Source organism: Saimiri boliviensis, chromosome X (genome assembly GCF_048565385.1).
Source record: "Saimiri boliviensis isolate mSaiBol1 chromosome X, mSaiBol1.pri, whole genome shotgun sequence".
NCBI classification, from domain to species: Eukaryota; Metazoa; Chordata; class Mammalia; order Primates; family Cebidae; genus Saimiri; species Saimiri boliviensis.
The window spans coordinates 67,283,452-67,305,102 of NC_133470.1; the positions used below are offsets into that span (position 1 = coordinate 67,283,452).

Here is a 21,651-nt window from a genome sequence, read left to right on the forward strand (position 1 = left end):
AGTTGCTTAGTTTTCACTCTAATGAAATAAAATCATCAAAACCAACCAAATATTATAAATAATATTATTAAAAATTATTTTATTTATAGTCATCAATTGTGGCTTAGAAATACTTTCTGTTTAGATTTTCACACCATACATTTAAGGGAAGGAAGTTAGAAATAAATAGCAAGCTAATGCTTAACTTACATATAGCCTCACTCTAGCCCTAATTAATTCCGTAGGGCCACTGATGTTTAGGAGTCTAGACTTACTCTCTGAGTGAATAATGATGTAGGGGTTAAGCAATTAGCCTGTGGAAAAAATAAAAGTGAGCAAACCAGCAGGCAAATTTAATAAAAAATTATCTTTTCTCAACAGCAGGTTTTGGCGGCCTGTGCCTGTTCAGCATATTTTTAGGTACTTGTCAAGTCTCTTACCTATGGTGAGCAGGGGCTTGTCATTTCCTGCCATATGAAGGCAGGAGGCTACAGTAGGGAAAGTAAAAATAGCACCACATTGCCACAAAGAAGTGTGCTCTACTTCATTTTGGTGCATGTGTGTGGAGAGGAGGTGATCCTTTTTTTAACCTGACTTGCTTTTGTTTTTACTTTCTTTGATTGTAATACAATGTGGCTGCATAAATGTATCTCCACAGGAGTTGAGATTTTTTTCTTATTGTACTTTAGGTTCTGGGGTACATGTGCAGATCATGCAGGTTGGTTCTATAGGTACACACATGGCAATGTGGTTTGCTGCCTTCATTCCCCTGTCACCTACATCTAGCCTTTCTCCCTATGTTATCCCTCCCGGACCTACTGATTCCCTCGCTGTCCCTCCCTTGGCCCCTCCCAACAGACCTCAATGTGTGATGCTCCCCTCTCTGTGTCCATGTGTTCTCATTGTTCAACACCCGCCTATGAGTGAGAACATGTGGTGTTTGATTTTCTGTTCTTGTGTCAGTTTGCTGAGAATGATGGTTTCCAGATTCATCTATGTCCCTACAAAGAACACAAACTCATCATTTTTTATGGCTGCATAGTATTCCATGGTGTATATGTGCCATATTTTCCTTGTCCAGTTTATCATCAGTGGGCATTTAGGTTGGTTCCAGGTCTTTGCTATTGTAAACAGTGCCACTATGAACATATGTGTGCATGTATCTTCATAATAGAATGATTTATAATCCCTTGGGTATATACCCAGTAATGAGATTGCTGGGTCAAATGAAATTTCTATTTCTAGGTCCTTGAGGAAGCATTACAGTGTCTTCCATAATGGTTGAACTAGTTTACACCCCTACCAACACTGTAAAAGTGTTCCTATTTTTTTAAATGAGGCAGTGACTGTGTTTTGAGTTGTGTACTTTAGCTCATGGATTGCAGATAAGGATGGTAATTTTCTAGTTGGATGATTTTTTTAAAGGTTAAATGCACATGAAGCTAGGGAGGTCATTGTTCCTGCAAAGGAGGTGGTTTATTTTGTCTTTTACTTAAGTTACTTCAGTTTATTTCGCAAACACATAAGTGAGCACATTGTGATTATTTGGGAGAAACCATGTAGGAAATCCTAATCAGTTAAGTGGAACAGTGTTCAAAGCACTTATTTTTATCCATTGGCAAGTGACCAGTAAGGAAGAACAAATTTTCTGGCAGATAGGCTTGAGGGGAGAAGAGAGACAGTGTGTAAAGGAAAAAAAAAAAAATCTGAATGTAATTACCAGTTAAAACAAACGTTTTTTAAAAAGCAGCTTCGGAATTTTCAAATGTTTTTCTGTAGCCAATGACAATAAGTAAAACATTAGCTAAAAATTACTAAATATGCCTTTAGATTTTATAACTTGAATGGTCTTTAAATGCTATACTGCAAAGATTATATAGAATTGGACAATTTAAAATAATGGTTCTGTAAACATACAAGTACAGATATAGTACCTGTTTACAAGTGTTTCTTAAAGATCTACTAATGGACATTTAGTAAAGGTCTAATCTAACCATTGTGAGGAATGCATAAATTAATAGGACAGTGTCCCTTCCCTCAAAGAGATTACAATCTAGTATTTGTGTAGACAACTATCTATCATCAGATGGGTTGAACCATATCAGACTATGGTACAGGTGCATGCAACATGCTATGGGAATTTAAAGGAAGTATGGCCAGTTCCAATGTGAATGATTCAAGGAAGACTTATGGGAGGAAATTAGATAATAAAAATTCTCCTATTAGGAAATTTCCCACTCATCAAGGTGAGAAAGTGAGGCTGGGAGCCTGGAAAATAAGGATGTTCAAGTTTAAGTCAAAGATAGGGACATCAAGGTAACATGCTATACGCTAGAACAGTCTGGCATGGTGGAAGCCTAGGGCATTTGAAAGGGTATAATAATAAATCAGGCTGGAAGGCAGAACAAGGCTTAGAATGTTAGGCTTTGTAGGCCATTGCAGTGTGGACACTTGAACAATTTTACACAACTTAATGAGATTCTTCAGCCTGTATCTGATAAAGGCAACTGAAGAAATATGTCAATCTAAAATAACAAAGTCTTGCTATTTAAGATATTCAAAAGAAAGTAGGGTGATTGTTCATGTCAAAATTTTAAAAACACAGATAAAACACGAATTTGTTTTTGCCTTCTGAAATACTGCTGAGTATTACTGATATTATGCTGAAAAGGTACAGAAAGTTTACTTTTGTCAGCCGGATATTTACTTTATTAATTTTAGGTAGGAGACAACACTGTGTCCTGTGAGTTAACCCAGAACAGAAGCCCATAGTCTTTCTGCAAGAACATCTGGAAAAGATTGAGAAGAAGGAATTTTTCCCAGTTTCTTAGATACTTGTACCTCAAACTATAGACTACAAGAAAAGAAGGGATAATATATTTCTGTTTTTAAAGTCAAAAAACAAAAGCAGACAACATTGACCTGCCAGTTTTCCTTCATTAGATCCCAATATGAGATTGTATTACTTTTTACCCTATAAGGAGTCACCAAAAATGAACCAAATATTGCAAATAATGTAAATTACTGGAAAATTATTTAGTAACAGAATATTATGCAGTGAACACAAATATGTAACATTCCATTCAAATATTATCCATGCATTAAGCTTTCATATGATTTCAGGCCTTATATGATCTCAGGCAAAACTTGGATGAAGTCTGCTATCCTTTAGCACAATTTATACATGTCATACCAGAGAGCAGAGAGCAAAATGTGTGGGTCTTTGTGAATATAATACCTAAAAGATTATTGTGAGAAGAAGAGAGGGAGCCGTATGAAATGGTCCCACTTAATTTTCACCACTTCCTTTCAATCAATATATATGATGCCATCTGAGAAAAATGTAACAACAGTTCTGATGAGGACCTACATTTTTATTTGATGTTTGATATTTCATACTTGGGATATCCTTATTATAGACTTGGAGTAGAGTGAGCTCCAAATGTCATTACCTGGATACTCAGATCATGGGTACAATAGATTTGCCACAAGTCTTTAAGGTTAATCTAGGAATCCCCCAACCACACCCCTTTACCTTCCTTAGGAGATAGTTCCAGGTTACCACCTACTACTCTAACATTTTACAATTATAGCTCTGTTCTCAAATGTAGACGCTTACAAAAAATAAAAAATAAAAAGATCATGAAGGAGATGCTAGAAATTATGTGTTATCCTCTTCTTCCACCAAAGCCAGGTGGCTTGTGCCAGACACAGACTTGTCATCACTGGTGGAAGATTATTTAAAGAGTCCAGCCATCTTTATTTTTAATGACACTTCAGTGTCACTAACCAGAAGGATGTTTCTGAGAGCCACAAGTTGCCAAAATGCTTGGTTTGCTTCTACTAATCAGGAGGGTTATGCCACTGTAAGGAGAAATATAGGACCATCATACTGGTTCTTTGCATGTTGTCACTGTTAAGTGAGTACTGAGACTTATTTTCTGAATAGAAGGATAAAGCATACTCTTCCAAAGTCTTGTCTAATTGATGATATCCACTCTAAAAGCATAGGAAAAATGGTAGAAAATTGAGAAATAGTGAACCAGAATCCTGTTTAGTAGGAGTAAGAGAGGAAACAGTCTACCAAGACCCAGAAAATTAATGAAAGTCTAGCAAAAGATACAACTGTGCCCCTAGGGGAGACTTGTGTTCAATCATCTGGAATAATAGTGGTTAATGTTTTGCACCTCTCACCCATACCTCCCTCAAAACTTAATCTAAGGACAGAATCTAGTGTCTGTCATTTAAAATATAAGAAGGAGATACCCATATAGTAAATTAATTGTGTAGTTATTGAGACATAAAATGTTTTATGGGCATTTTTTGTGTAATTACCGAAAGTTCCATGTGCATTTTTGAGGGTAACTACTGAGAGGCAAAAAATTCATTTTTGTCCCTTGTATTTTAATATTTACATTTTTAAATTTTAAATCATTTTTTATTAAGATTATTTCTAAAGTTACTGAAAACCCTAATGTCTGCTTAGATGCTTCTGCATTTTTGTTGTTCTTTAAAATAAAAATGCTATACATTTTGGACAATGTATTGTGAAGAAAATGGCTCCCAAATATAAGCAAAGCACAAGTAACTGTAGAGTAATAAAACTAAGCACTAAGATAAAAAAAAAAAAATTAGGAAAAAGGAAAATCTGACATAATAACTGAGCTTAAAGGCCAAGGATGCAAAACTCTGGGATCTATTATACATGCTCCAGAAATTCCGAGTTTGTGTAAAGTACTGACATTTCCAGGGAAAGCTTGCCAGGTTTAAGTTCTTGGGCCCCATCTTTAAAGGTGGGAGTCTGGCATTTGCAGCCTAAACTCTACAGGACAAAAGTCTTAACCTCAAGAAAAAGGAAATTGGGCCCAAGCCAAGTGGGAAAGAATATTTTCCTTCCTTCTTCTTAAAACAAGGCTTTTTGGTCCCTTAAAAATCACACCATATAGGGCAGCCACCTATACCAAAAATTCTGGCATAACCTGGAGCGAGGCTTTGAAAACTGGTTTTATTTTCCGTTCCACACTTGGTCTTTCTTTCTACCAGACCCCATAAGGTTGGTTTACTCCTCCTGTTTCACAGGCTATTAATCGTGTGGAGTAGTGGATAGGGCACACTCTCAAGGAGAACACCGCCCAGAGAAGGACTGCAGAAAAGTGAGAAGGGCCAGAAGGATCCAATTATCTTGGACTTCAGTTTATTTTATGTAAGCTTGGAAGCCCATAACTTTCCTTTAAAAAGCCTTGTTTCTTGTCCAAATGTTCATGTTTTCTCCAAGGCACAAGGTGAACATTTAGAAAAGCAGAGGAAAATCCCCACAGCCCTGTCAGCACCGAGAACAGGAAACATACAGCTTTCTCACTGTAACATACTAACTTGTGATCTTCTCATCACTTCTACTAAGTGGAAATATTTGAAATTTAATGTGTAAAATGGAACTTTGTAAAATTGTGACTTGTCTTTTAAGAGTTGGAGTACACACACCCAGAACTTTGACTACATGTAATCCTAAACTGTCTGCTCAGTGTCGTATAGTATCCATTAAAAGTGGTTTAGTATTTTCACTAGTCTTTTAACCATGTATAGATAAACAAAGTTTAAGAATTACTATGAATTACAAGTTAAAAAGTAGTCAACAAAATGGAGCTGTATACAAATTGCAAAAGATAATAGTATTTATAGACTTAAAGGGATCTTTTTTTTTTTTTTTTCTTTTGAGACAGAGTCTTGCTCTGTCACCAGGCTGGAGTGCAGTGGCGTGATCTCAGCTCACTACAACCTCTGACCCCGGGTTCAAGCGATTCTCCTGCCTCAGCCTCCCGAGTAGTGGGGATTACAGGCACTCGCCACCATACCTCGCTAATTTTTTATTTTTAGTAGAGACGGGGTTTCTCCATGTTGGCCAGGATGGGCTCCATCTCCTGACCTCGTGACCTGCCCATCTTTGCCTCTCAAAGTGCTGGGATTACAGGCGTGAGCCACCGTGCCTGGCCTAAAGGGATACTCTCATTACATTAGTCTCTGATTTAAATCTAAACTTAGATCTAAACTTAACTGCATCTAATTGAGTTTCTTCTACATGCAAAGTAACTCTGTACTTTGGAGATGAAAGATTATAATGGTCATCAAAACACTGTCTTTCCTGGCAAGTTGCTCATAAATTTGTGGAATGAAAAAGAAAGAGACATATTTCTGATACAAATAAAGTGCTTTGGGAGTTCACAGGTAGGTATCACAACTAGGCGAGAAATCAAAAAGCCTCATGAAGAAAGCAGCATTTTAAGATAGGGCCTTGGAGGACAGGCAGGATTTCAACAGGTAAAGATGGGATAGAACAATTTAAGCAGACTTAAATTAATTCAGTTTGGTTATGCAGCTTAACAAAATGACTGAAGTGGTTTTGGTATTGCCCTTTAGTTTATCGCTCAATAAAGATTCTCATATTTTAAGGCTCTCGGATTTGGTTATCTGTGAAGCTTATTAAAATGTCGATCCTTTGGCTCCAGTCTTTAACAAATAAGATTCACTTGTCCATCTGGGAATATGCATTTTTAATAAGCACTCCAGTTAGCCTAGGTGCCAAATTTTGAGAAACTCAGACTAAGTAAAAGGAGAAGAATACAAATAGATCCTAAAAGGTAAACACAGTGTAAGAATAAGGACTCTCTCTTTTTTTTTTTTTTTTTTTCAAATGGATGGTAGGGGCAGAGAAGCAAATAGTAGCTAAAAGTCTTATTAATTGCAGTACAGGTTGAATCGCCTGTGGGGTCTTCAATAACAATTTGTCTGCCCTATTCTCTGGAATACGAAATGATCACAAATTAAGATATCTGAGAAAAGGGAATGTGACTGGTGATGTGAGGCTGAGTGACAACTTTCTTGCTGTCTCCAAGTAATTAAAAGAGTACTTCTCAGAGCAGAGACAGAACACAGTCTGATGAAGAGGAAATGGCTTTCAGATCTCAGTAGAGAAGTTTAGACTTAGCTAAGTAAAATAACTTCCTGGCAGGCAATGTTCACAATAACTGCATTGTCTGTCTGCACATATGTGTTTCCTCTCTTTATGAAATTGATATATGAGGACACTCCCAGAAGATGTTGAAGCTAAGATAAATTTGGAGCCTTGTTGAAAGTGACATCCAGGATCACCTCTTTTTAAAATTATTATTTTTTAAAAGTGATAGAATACTCAGTAGGGCAAAACCGGTGAATTTCCTAGGAGAACTAACCAGGTAAATACTTTTCAAAGCAATTTATTACTTTGAAAATTTTCAAAAATAAAAATAAAGCCCTGAGATTTGCTTGTGTGCTGATCAGAATCAGGAAGAAATTATTCTAGTCTCTTCTATCCAGAACTGTTGATTACACATGTGTCATAATGGTACAATTGCCTCTGATATATATGCACACAGCTATTCAGTTTGACATCATTTGCAGTCACTTGCAGCACGAGCTCTGCTTTTTCTGGGCTTGATAATGTGTGCACCTAACTGAAATACTAATATAAAGTTGAAATTTTAGCAAGTGGTAGCTTATTACCTGTGATGGTATGGTTTCTAGTATGTCTCAAAGACCATCATTTGAAATAGGCAATTTAAGCTGGGCACAATCCCAAAACTTTGGGATGCTGATGCAGAAGGATCTTTCAAAGCCAGGAGTTGGAGAGCATTTTGGGCAACAAAACAAGACTCCCATCTCTATAATTTTTTTTTTTAATTTGCTTACACAGTAGTGTGTGCCTGTCATCTCAGCTACTTGGGAGGCTGAAGTGAGAGTATTACTTGAGCCCAAGAGTTCAAGGCTGCAGTGAGTTAGGATCATGTTACTGCACTGCAGCCTAAGAGACAGAGCAAGACTCTGTTTCTTAAGAACAACACCAAAAAAAAGGAATTAAGTAACTTGATAATCTAGTATCTTCAATCATTCATTTTATTTAATTAAAACCCAGATGCACATTTTGGTGAGGGAGTTTTAAGGTGCTATCAACTAACATCTTCATAGATAAAAGCAGTTTGCGTATAGTAGGTCTCAGCAAAATGACACAAAAAATATTTCTAATATTCATTTGGACCAGACTTCACCTGGACAAGCAACCAGAGACCTAATATTGCTGGAAAATACTCTTGAAACATAAGTAAAACTCAGTAAAGCTTCAGAATTCAATGAACATATACATATTCATAAATAAAAAATAATAATTTCCCATAAGTACTTCATATGAAATAGTTTTTCACTTATATATGGCTAAAAAAATAGCATGCTGAATTCAGGCAATCAATTCCCTTCTCTCTTTCTTTTTCCTTGTACCAGAATGTAAACATAATTGAGGAAGCATAGTGTACTGAAGCAAAAAAAAAAAAAAAAAATCTGCCTAAGGAGCCTGGCATGTCCTACTAATAAGTGTCTCATTTAAAATGGCAATCTGTTTTATTCCCTGTTAAAATATGGATTCTTTCTTGTGAAAGGACAATCTCAAAGAAAAGTGGTATTGTTTACAGTTGTGCTTCACTGTGTTTTATAACAGCAACTTTCTACATCTTCATTATCTGAGAAATCTCAAGTATTAATTTCTTCAATCCAAAGGCATAGTGCGTATCACTCATCAAGGCTTTCAAGTAAAGTGAACATCATATCTTTGAATAAAACATTCTGTTTTTTTTTTTTACCATGAAATTGAGGTAAAATAACAATAATTTGTTCAGGGGCTCGATGAACCACACTGCAAACCACATGGATTGATCATTCAAAGCAGGATGTTTCGTAATTCTCATTTCATTTTTGTTCTTCCCACACGTATCTTTAAAGTTAGTTAAGTCTTCCTCCTAGATTTCAGCAGTCTTGAGGCAACTATCCAGGTCCCTAAGCTAAAATTTATTTACCTCAGAACAAGGGTCATAGACCCAGCTGAGTCAACTTTCTATGGATTTTGATTCTCTGCTCTGTTGCTACAGTCTGTTTTCTCAGATAATTAAGAGGTGACTAAATGACTCGTGTAAATGGGATTATTTAAAGAGACTCTGGTTGTGACTTATTTTTAGATACATAGGAATGATTTGGATCAAATCAGTGGCCCTCAAATAATGGTTCAAGGACAAATGCTGGGCTCGCTATATCAAAACCAAATGGAGAGCTTTGAAAAGATACAAATTGCATACTGTACCCTATGAGTAATGAATCAAAATCTCTGGAGGAAACACCCAGAAGCTTTTATTTTATTCTTTAACCTTCCCCAGATGATTCTGATAGTCAGTAAAGTTAGTAAAACAGTAGTCCAAATCAGAGCTTCTCAAATGTTAATATGCAGAAGAATCATCTGAGTTCATTTTTAAAACGTAGATCTTGATGCATCAGGTCCAGGGTGATGCCTGAGATTTGGAATTTGTCACAAGCTCCCAAGTGTCGTTCCTTCATGGATTTTGAGTAACAAGAGGCTAGATTATTTCTCATGTTCTTTCAAACTATGTTTTTCTGTGATTTTAAAGTGTTTTGTAGAAATTGCAGCATATACCCTTCCCTTATGTAAAAATTTTTCATTCAAACTAAAATATTTTTCTGCACATGGGTTTCTTTTCTTTTTCAAAGCTGGACCAGGAAATAATTGACTTATTTTCTTTTGCTTGCAGGTCTGGTTTTGTTTCCTACCTTTTAGCTTTTGACATATAGCTGAAAAAGTTCCAGAAAGCTGACCTGTCATCCCTGAAGAGTGGCAGGCTCATTGTGCACTAAAGCAAACATTTCTTCTATGTGAGCCAAAAAAAGAAAAACAGCCTGCCAGACACCAGTAAAGAGAAGGCTATCAACATATTGGAATTTGAGGAACTGCTATATGACGTATTCTTGATACAAATGGGAGAGAATCAGTTCTCATGATGTCTCAGGAAACCTTATAATAAACAAGAGGGGAAATTGTAGCAGCTTGTCATCTGTGCTTGTACACTAGACTTCCATATAGTTACTATAGACAAATCCAAAGCAAATATGCAGACAGTTCTTTGAAAAATCCCCAAATCATATGTAGAGACTCAGACAGATGTGGTAAAAGGAGGAAGGTTATTTTATACTTGGAATCTACAACCCTCTAGCAATTAATCTTTTAGAAGGAGCAGCAGTTGATTGTGAATTTAGATTTTGAACCACCATTAGGCAAAGATAGTTTCTCTAGAGAGAATCATGCCTGCTAATTACACGTGTACCGGGCCAGATGGAGATAATACAGATTTTCGGTACTTTATTTATGCAGTGACATACACTGTCATTCTTGTGCCAGGTCTTATAGGGAATATATTGGCCTTGTGGGTATTCTATGGTTATATGAAAGAAACCAAACGAGCTGTGATATTTATGATAAACTTAGCCATTGCTGACTTACTACAAGTTCTTTCCTTGCCACTGAGGATCTTTTACTACTTGAATCATGACTGGCCATTTGGGCCTGGTCTCTGCATGTTCTGTTTCTACCTGAAGTATGTCAATATGTATGCAAGCATCTACTTCTTGGTCTGCATCAGTGTGAGACGATTTTGGTTTCTCATGTATCCATTTCGCTTCCATGACTGCAAACAGAAATATGACCTGTACATCAGCATTGCTGGCTGGCTGATCATCTGCCTTGCTTGTATACTCTTCCCCCTCCTCAGAACCAGTGATGATACCCCTGGCAATAGGACCAAATGCTTTGTGGATCTTCCTACCAGAAATGTTAACCTAGCCCAGTCCATTGCTATGATGACCATTGGCGAGCTGATTGGATTTATAACTCCGCTTCTGATTGTCCTATATTGTACCTGGAAGACGGTTTTATCACTGCAAGATAAATATCCCATGGCCCAAGATCTTGGAGAGAAACAGAAAGCCTTGAAGATGATTCTAACCTGTGCAGGGGTATTCTTAATTTGCTTTGCACCTTATCATTTTAGTTTTCCTTTAGATTTCCTGGTGAAGTCCAATGAAATTAAAAGCTGCCTAGCCAGAAGGGTGATTCTAATATTTCATTCTGTGGCATTGTGTCTTGCTAGTCTGAATTCCTGTCTTGACCCAGTCATATACTACTTTTCCACTAATGAGTTCCGAAGACGGCTTTCAAGACAAGATTTGCATGACAGTATCCAACTCCATGCAAAATCCTTTGTGAGTAACCATACAACTTCTACTGTGACAACTGAATTATGCTAAAAAAAAGAGAAAGAAAAAACAAACTGAATGTGACCTGAAATGCAAGTACATCAGAACATATCTGCAATACCCAAGCCACAGGGAAGAACTCACACATGAAAAAAAACATAGCTTTTCAGTTCTGCTCTATCTTACTGCTATGGGGAATTCACGTCTTCAAAGAAGGACCTATTTGGAACATTATGATCCACCATTATTGATGTTGACATGTCCATGTAGTAATTTTTCATCAAGTCTGTAAATCTTAAAATACCAAATTTCTGTGACATCCTATACACGTATGCTTTCAATTATAGTCAGTAGTTCTACCTGTAAACCTCAGACACACAAAAAATTATTAGCTTGGAGCTACCATAAGCATTTAGTTTTGTTTCAACAGATACTGAGTCTTTATATGCAGAGGAAATGTAGGTGTTTTTTATATTAATAATCACAGTATACATACCATTTTAATATGTTGGTTATATTTTAGTAGGACAGATGATATATTACCCTGTTTAAAGAAAACGTTATAAACATAATATTTTTCTCTCTCAAGTGTGATTACACTTCAAAGTTTGAAGACTAAAATAGCTATTTTCTTAATTTTTGTGTCAACATGAAATATCATTTGTCACACCTGTTCATAGAATGAAAATTCAAACTCAAGCTTCTGTTATATTTAAACAAAGAACAATACACATATTTACATACCATAACCTTCTGTGACTGTAAAAGATGCCATGTTGCATCTACCTAGGGCAGATAGTTTGTCAAAGTCCATTCAAGGTGACTCAAATGGCCTCTAGGCCTTGGAGAAAGCAGAAAGGTGACAATCACTGTTCTAGCTCCTTTATAATTTTTCTAAAGAACACTTCTGTAGATGTATGGACCCGCCTAGCAGAGGAAGTTTTTATCATGCTTCTAGAGTGACATTCAGCTAATGTTGACAGGTTCCTGCACTTTCTGAGCCTATGCAAGAAGTAGTGCACTAATAAATCACTAAACTTAGGCCAGAGTGAAAAGATGAAGCGAAGTTGAGTAATCCTTTTAAAATTCTCATCACATTGTATCTCTTACTCTAAGGTAAGGACACTTAGCTTAGACTGCCAAGTGATCTACACAAGCCAGAGTAAGTCTCTGTGACTCATCATTGCATACATATTACAGTCAGTCATATGGACCTTAAAATCCACGTTGATTCCTTTGGTCTAGCTTTGCCCCAGCCATACCATTCTAAAGCCTCCAAATCCTATCCCTTAGCAGCTGGGAAAGGCAATTATTTTACCGTATGAAAAATGTATAGAAGATTAATTTTGTCAACCTTGGGCAACCAATGGCCAATGATTTGCCTGCTTCCTGTTTGGTACTACTGTGTGGGAAACAGACCCAGGATATTAGTCATAATTAAACCTTAGGTTGTATTAGAATACTTTGAAACATGTTTTAGCAAAAAGCTCTAACTTTAAGAAAGTTCTACTTAAAATTTGTGTGCTATATAATAAATATACCTTCTATGTCTCACAGAGGGAATGTGGAACCCAATCAAAGACTTTATCATATTTAGAGAAAAGGGGTTGTTTTAGGCATACAGTTATGATACTAATACATTAGGGGGAACACTGGTGACATAAACATGAATTCTAACATGTAAGACTGCTGGAAAGTTTTCTAAAGTTTTCTTTAGACAGGTGTTGATTTTACACATACGTTGTTATTAAGATAATGCCCTATTAGAAAACTGACTTTGTGCTGCTAGCAATAGTCTATCTATGTGTCTCCTAATTATTCATTGTAAGGTATATGTTTTGATGTGTTAAATATGTTTTCAATAAGTGTTAAATTGTATTTTAAAAAGGGTTACTATAACTGTGTCTTGTCTCTTTGCTTTAAAGTGTCTTTTGTTTGACTATAATTTAATGTGGTAATGGAATTGCAAGTAATAATTTTGTGGACTTTTGAAATAATTGTGGGTACTTGTAATGTGAGAGTCTTATCTATACTATGTGTGCTTACTATTTTCTAGATTAGCATGAATTACACTTCTTAAGGTCACTTAGGAAGATGATTTGATTTTACTAACATATTGATTTCACTTTGACTACCTTTTTTTTTTTTTTTTTTTTAAAGAGGAAGGGAAATCTTTTCAGGAGACGATTGACCTTCTTAAAAGAATGGTTGAGGGTAGGTCCCATTTGTTAGGCAGCCCATTTACATCATTCCAAAAAAGGACAAGTATTAAGTGTTCTGATGCTGCTTAGATAAGGACACGCTTTTGCCCCAGGCCTGCCCATCTAAGTTTGCATTCAGTGCTCTGATTTACTTTATTCACCCCTACCCCATGGATACGTTTTGTCTTCTGCTTTATTCCCTTGCTCTCCCAGACAGCAACCTGATCAATTCATTCACGCCATGGTGCTAATAGCTAATGCTAGGTTAATTATTAATTTACCCAGGAATATCTGAATTCCAGGCCTTAAGACTAGGCATTAAACCAAAGTGGTGACTTTCAATGTAGGGCTAATACATATTGAAGCAGACAGACTGGAGGGAAAGATATTTTGAAGAAAGTGGGTCCTACAACACTGCCTTTCATATTGCATATAGTAAGCGAACACCTGCTTTGCTCACCGTAATGGAAATGCTAACTTTTAAGAAATTAAGAAATGTATCCATGAACATGGCTATTAGTTTCTCAGATGTCTGCTTGTCTTCTTTTCATTTTGCCCCTCTCCTTTCCTACTTTGGGCCCGATTCTCAGCAGAAGTCTAAACTAGTAGCTTCCTAATTTAGGAGTACTGCTGCAGCTACTATCCAGACAGCAGCCTCCTCTCTGAGCTTCTCTATTCTATGGAGAATCTTTTCTCTAGACTTCTCATTTATCACTCTCTGGATTCCATGAAATTGTGGTGCAAAAAGTAAACACCCTCAACCATACTAATATATACTTCAAGATAAATAATGCCACATTTCCTATATATAAAGTTGTTGAATTTTGATTCCAAAATCCATGCATAATTATTCCAATAAGAAAAATTTTGAAGTTGTAGTGATTTCTATGTGATAATGTTATCATTATTATTGTTGTTATTATTATTATGTTCAAATAGTTTATATGTTTTCATTGTCACTCAGTTAACCAGCCAATTCTATTAACTGCTAATTCCACAAAGAGAAGCCATCTGCCCCAGGAGCAACAGACCAAGCTGCCTTGGTCTGAGAGGGTGCATCTGTGGAACTCTTGCGCAACTTACATTTTATGTCACCTTTTGGTTTTACTCCCAAGATACTGTGAAAATGTTGCACTTGGAATTTATTTATGGCTATAACTTATAATATTCATTTTAATAATAAAGATTGTCTTTGTAATTACATAGAAATTTTCTGCCTTCAGAAGCTAATGTGTACTTAGTCACTTCTTTCAACACACTGGTAGACTTGAGCATTTTTGTTAGTGTCCTCACATGCATGAATAGAAGTCCTCTAAGACTCTATTCTCCATTTTTCTCTCTTAGGTGCACTCTATTCTCAAAAGGAAAGATAAGCCACACCCCCAACTTTACCCCACTCTTGCCACCCACTTCGTCTATAGACATTTTACTATTTACATTCTGCTAAAAATTATTCCCAATCCTCACTATGGACCAAGTTTATTGGAACTACTTAAAGCTCTATATTTGTAATGATGGGACAGAGAGAATGTTTTCTTAGTCTTAAGGGTTGTTAAGATGTGACAGTCTGATTTTTTCTCTAGATTGTCGGGGTCGGGGAACTCATCCTCTACTGTCCCTCTCCACTATTCTCAGAATGGATCTACTTAAATAACAAAAACAAAAAAGTGTGAAGTCACAAAAATTGTCTCTGACTCTTCCTTCAGCCTGGCTCTCTTTCTTCTATTTCAGTAACTCCCTCCTCATCTCACCCATATCCCTAGTATGTTCAAGACCCCAAATACCTTCTATCATAACCAAATTTTTAGGAATTACACGTTTTGGCTGCTGCAAAAATATTTTCCTAGGAAGTGGTGAAGGGTTTCCAAAGGAAGAATTTTTGATGCTTTGGTAAACCAGAATAAAATAATGGGATATAAATACGACATGCCCCATGCTTCAGATACCCTCAAATCTCATAGAGACCTCTTCTGTTCTCCCCTGAGGACCATCCAGAAATAACTTCACCGTCTTTACCAACATATTTTGATGGAATGGTGGAGGTAGGAGAGGAGTGAGTAAGAGATAAACTCTCAAGCAAATGTGGCTATTTTCACTTGCTTATTTATCAGTTATTAAAGGATGTGGTATGGGGAGGGGGAGAGCGAATTGCAATTTTACTAAACTTCACAGGCCATTTCCTCTTCTTCAGAACTTCTTCAGCCTTAACCACTAATTCAGCCAAATAATTCAAGTAATAGAAATATGCCAATACTATATTTTTTTCTATTGTTTGTTGAATAATTATATTCATTCTGCTTCTTACTGCAATGCATATCTTCTGATTGAGCTATAGTTATAGCCTTATCCAAAGCCTTCCATCACCTTCTTGTAGCTCTTCAAAGAATAATAGAACAATTGCCCCACAGGGAAGGCTGTCATTAGGCCTGCCCTTCTGAACCCAGCATCTACTTTTATTGCAGAAGCTCTTTAAGTTTGATTCTGGCCCATAGTGGTGAGATTTTTCATACTTTTCTAAACAATGCTGAGTGTCTACAACTTGTAAGAAGACTGGTAGCATTCACTATCTTTCAAAATGCTACTCCAATAAGAGGACGAAAATAAACAAAAAGAGTTTGAAGAAATGATGGTTCAAGTTACGGCACTGACATGGAAGCATAGAGGAAGTAGTCACACTAAAAATTACCCACACCATCTTTGCATAATGTAAATCACATAATAACAGTTTAAAAATGTTCTGAAATCACATTACTGCCCTCTGCCATTAAACAAGCTTAACTTTTTTTACTAAAATGCATATAAGGAGATGATACCATGAAAAAAGTAACTTGGTAAACTTTTTTACCATGAAAAACCTAAAATATACCCAAAAGCAGAGCAATGAGTATAATGAATGCCCATTATTTAACTTCAACCAATATCAACACATGGCCCAGTTTTTTTGCTTGTATGTCTACATCCAATCCCCTACTCCAGATTATATTAAAGAGCATTTCCATTATACGATTTAATCTATGAATACTGTAGTAAGTCACAGTATCATTTAAATGAACTAATTAATGTATGATCAAAAGGTGCTGAGGAATAAAACTGATTATAGATGTTTTCAGTAATGACATCGAACACTAAATTCCAAAAAGCAGAAGAATTTCCCTTTGATTAATCTGAACAAGTTTCAACTCAGATAATAACATTTATTAACCTGAGTCTGTTTTCTTTAGGTAGGTGTTTCTTCTGTTTCAGAAATGTAAGGAAGACTAATGCTGAATTCAGTTCATGGGGTTCATTGGTCCAAATTATGGCTCCCATGAGAAGGAGTCCAGTACACTCAGCTCCACTGAATATAAAAATACCAATGCTAACAGACTACATTTCTACATTGTAGACAACATGGTCCACTAAACAATACTCATAGAGTAGTATTAGAATGCATCTATGTAAATATGCACCCTAAATGTTTCTGAAGCTTATGTCATAGTTATGTGAACCCTGTGAATACTACTCATAGCTAGGCAAGTAGACTTCTGTAAAGTTTCCTCAAGAATTCCACATTTTCTGCCTTTCAATTTCTTCTGATAAGAATAGATTAATTAAGCTATGGGTTCAACTGTGATTAACAGAAGCATAGCTTATACTACATACAAATGCATTTCTCTTTCATGGAAAAGTATTAGCCAGCATGGTGGCTTTTCTTTGCAAGATGTTTGGACCTAGACTTCTATACTGTAACACCAACATTTCTTGGGTGTTCCTCTAATCTCAATGTTGCAAGATATTGTTTAAAAAATTAATTGGGGGATCACATCAAGTTAAAAAACTTCTGCACAGCAAAGGATACAATCATCAAAGTGAACAGAAAATTCAAAGAAAGAAAATATTTGTAAACTACACATCTGACAAGAGATTAATAACCATAATATATAAGAAGCTCAAACAACTTTACAGGAAAATATCTAATAATCTGATTCAAAAATGGGCAAAAATTTTGAATAGACATTTCTCAAAAGGAGACATACAATTTGCAAACAGTCATATGAAAAGTTCCTCAACATTATTGAACGTTCAGAGAAATGCAAATCAAAACTATGTTGAGATATTATCTCACCCCAGTTAAAATGACTTTTTTTCTAAAAGGCTGACAATAACAAATGCTAGCAAGAATGTGGAGAAATGGATGTGGAACCCTGTACACTGTTGGTGGGAATACAAATTAGTACAACCACTATGAAGAAGAGTTCGGAGGTTCCTCAAAAAAGTAAAAATTGAGCTACCATAAAATCCAGCAATCCCACTGCTAGGTTTATACACAAAAGAAAAGAAATCAATTTGTCAAATCGATATCTGCACTCCTACGTTTGTTGCAGCACTGTTTATAATACCTAAGATTTGGAAACCACCTAAGTGTCCATCAACAGGTGGATGGATAATGAAAATGTGTTACATAAACGCAATAGAGTAATATTCAGCATAAAAAATAATGTGATTCTGTCATTTGCAACAACATGGATGCAACTGCAGTTCATTATAGTAAGTGAAATAAGCCAGGTACAGAAAGTCAAACATTGTATGAGCTCACTTGTGGGATCTAAAAATCAAAACAATTGAGCACATCAACATTGAGAGTAGAAGGATGGTTACTAGAGGCAGGGAAGTGTAATGGGGGTAGTTTTGGAAAGGTGGGGATGATTAATGGGTACAAAAATAGAATGAATAAGACGTACTATTTCATAGTACAACAGGTTGATTTTAGTCAACAATAACTTAATTGTACATTTTAAATTAACTTGAGTAGTATGATTGGATTGTTTGTAACTCAAAGGATAAATGCTCATGGAGATGGAAACCCCATTCTCCATGATGTGCTTATTTCACATACCATGCCTGTAACAAAACATCACATGTATCACATAAAAATATACACCTACTATGTACCGACAAATATTCCCACATGCAGTGTATGAGGGCTCCCTTTTCTCCATATCCTTGCTAGCATTTGTTATTGCCAGTCTTTTAGAAAAACAAGTCATTTTAACTAGGGTGAGATAATACCTCATCATATTTTGATTTGATTTCTCTAAACGTTTAATAATGTTGAGGACCTTTTCACATGACTGTTTGTCATTTGATATATATTTTTGAGACAGAGTCTTGCTCTGTCACCAGGCTGGAGTACAGTGGCACGATCTCAGCTCACCGCAACCTCTGCCTCCCGGGTTCAAGTGATTCTCCTCCCTTAGCTTCTAGAGTAGCTGTGACTACAGGTGTGCAGCACCATGCACAGCTAATTTTTGTATTTTTAGTAGAGACGAGGTTTCACTCTGTTGGCCAGGATGGTCTTTTTTTTTTTTTTTTTTCCTTGAGACGGAGTTTCGCTCTTGTTACCCAGGCTGGAGTGCAATGGCACGGTCTCGGCTCACCGCAACCTCCACCTCCTGGGTTCAGGTAATTCTCCTGCCTCAGCCTCCTGAGTAGCTGGGATTACAGGCACGCGCCACTATGCCCAGCTAATGTTTTGTATTTTTAGTAGACGGGGTTTCACCATGTTGACCAGGATGGTCTCGATCTCTTGACCTCGTGATCCACCCTCCTCGGCCTCCCAAAGTGCTGGGATGACAGGCTTGAGCCACCAAGCCCGGCCAATCCAGGATGGTCTTGATCTCTTGATCTAATGATCTGCCTGCCTTGGCCTCCCAAAGTGCTGGGATTACAGCGTGAGCCACTGCACCTGGCCACCTACAAATATTTTTAAAAATTAAAGTAAATAAATAAATAAATAAATGGGAGGTCCTTATGTAGAAATGGCTCTAGTGCCTTGGGCTCCTACGTAAGCCAAGTGAAGCCTAATGTAACAACAAAACGAAACTTAATCAGAAACTGCCAAAACCCTTTAACTAGGGACTTTCGACCCAAATAAAGCAAATTCCTATCTATAGCCAATCAAAGTGATTTATTTACTCGGCTTCCACATTCAACCTATAAAAGCTTACTACTCACACTGCTAAAGCAAAGCTCCCTAAACCTCTTCTGTTTCTGGGTGCTGCTCAATTCACAGATTGCTCTTTGCTCAAACAAACTCTGATAAATGTAATTTGTGTAAGGTTTTCTTTTAATCATATCTCATCACATTTACACTGTAGCTAGTATGATTGATAAATGAGGAAGAGGAGGGATGCCTCTTCCCTTTAAGTGGATGACCAGAAATTGTGAATATTATTTCTGCTTGTAAGCCACTGGCTAAAAATCGGCTATGTGGCCCTGCCAAGCTGCAAGGGAGGCTAGAAATTATAGTCATTATTCAGGTGGCCATATGCTATTAGATATTACTTTATTATGGAAGAAATGAAAAATAAATATGGGGACACAGTGCGTCCCTATCATTCTAGGTATATCAAAAGCACCAGCAATGTAATCTGCCTTAAAAATGCCATCTAAACTACAAACTTCAGTAGATCTTTGTATGTCCATTCCATTTTTTCAAACCACCTCTTTTCTCTAATAAAGCCACACCTTTTCTTCCCCATTGGGGTTATCCAAACCATCCAATGTCACCTATACTTACAGCAAAAAAAAAAAAAAAAAAAAAAAAAAGCAGTACCTGCTAGAAAATGTTGATAGTGGTGCTCTGGCAGTGTATGAACAAGGTTTAACAGCAGCAAGATGGGACATCAAAGAGGAGGATATGTGGAATAACCTCATTGGTCAGTGTCCCACCCACGCTTTCTTTGCTCTGTTCCCAGAGAGGAAGCAACACTCTCTTTTTAACCTCTCACCTGTGAGTCAACTCAGATATATAGCATAGCATTTCCCCCAAACTTAATTACTCAAAGGAATTAAAATCACTTCAAAAGTGCTTTGCAGTAACTGTTCCCTCTGCCTAGAATGTTCTTCCAATAGCTATCTTGTCTCTTCCTTTGGCTTTAAAAGTCCTTCTTACTCAAAGTTGACCACCCTAGCTAAAGGGCTCCCCACCCCTAGAGACATGAGTTTATTCCTAGTATGTTAGCTTGAACTTTTCCCTCATGACTCCTAATTTGTAATTATTTTTAAAATGTGTTTATTGTATGTCTGCCGCACTTGAGTATTAGATTTGTTCATTTTGTGTCTGTAATGCCTAGCTCACTACTTGCAACATAGTAAACATACAAAAAATGTATGTTGAATGCATACATAGATAATAAATCTAAAAAAGTTGAAATCTGTTATCCAACATTCTTTGCATGAAATGTTATGTCAATTGGTAGTTTATGGTTTATAGTATACAATAACAGTTCAGATTCATGATGCTAACCTAAGGTCTTACAAAATGTTCAGTTGCCATCAAAAGCATATCTAAGAAGAAATATGTTAAACTTTTTTTGTGTTATATGTGCCTCCTTGTGTTTATGTGGTATAATAAAGAATATGTCTTGTCTTTGCTCAGAGTTCTCTGCATATAAGTTAAAAAACTCCTTGAATTTCTTGAATGATAGCAGTGTATTTGTTATGCTAAAGAGGTAGCTCAAGAAAAAGAGGGCAGCTAGATAGCTTCCAGTTAGGGGCTATCACCAGAAAGTCTAACCACATGATTAGAGAGTTAGTCCAACATTCTGACAGCGGGGGAGATAGGCTGGAGATTGAGTTCAATCACATGTCCAATCATTTAATCACTCATGCCTACATAATAAAACCCAGATAAAATGGTGGACATCAAGGCTAGAGGGTCTTCCTGGTTGGTGAACATATTAATATACCAGGAGGTTGGCACACTATGTCTCCACTGACACAGCAGTTCCTAGACTAAGCTCCTTCCAGACCTTGCCTATATAGCTCTACATCTGGCTGTTCATTTTATCATTTGTAATAAAATGGTAATGGCAAGCATAGCACTTTCAAGAGCTCTGAGTAATTTTAGTGAATTATGTAACCCAAGGAGGTTACAGAAAGCCCCAGATTTGTAACCAAGGAGGAGTGTAATTGGCTTTGGCACATCTGAAACTTGCAGCTGGCATCTGAGATGGTAGTGGTCTTGTGAAAGACTTGCCCCTGTGGGGTCTGTATTAACTCTGGGTAGTGTAAGAATTCAGTTGAATTATAGGGCATACAGTTGGTGTTAGAGAATTGCTGTCACAGCAAGGAAATCTCAATATCACTATATATTTGACTCTCAATTAAATAGGACTTAGGAATAGCAAGAACATCCCCATTCACGTGTCTGTTAAAACCAGCAGAGAGGTTGTTACAAATCAACTTCTGTATTCTTTCTTAGGTAAATAATCTTTCTAACACAGAAAGCAAAAATTAAAAGAGTTAACTTATTTGATCATGTCATTGCCAGTAGATTACTGAAGTCAACGGATAAAACAAATATGATGAA

The 21,651-nt window shown here is 36.6% G+C and overlaps 1 protein-coding gene across 1 annotated transcript in view; it reads left to right on the forward strand.

The window, feature by feature from the left end:
- Window positions 1–15,701, forward strand: part of GPR174 (G protein-coupled receptor 174) — a 33,155-nt gene extending 17,454 nt beyond the window's left edge. Inside the window, exon 3 of the mRNA XM_039475521.2 lies at window positions 9,600–15,701. Coding sequence (XP_039331455.1) covers window positions 10,147–11,148 — 1,002 coding nt within the window. The 5' untranslated portion in view covers window positions 9,600–10,146 and the 3' untranslated portion in view covers window positions 11,149–15,701. The remainder of the gene's footprint in view (window positions 1–9,599) is intronic.
- The last annotated feature ends 5,950 nt before the right edge of the window (window positions 15,702–21,651 follow it).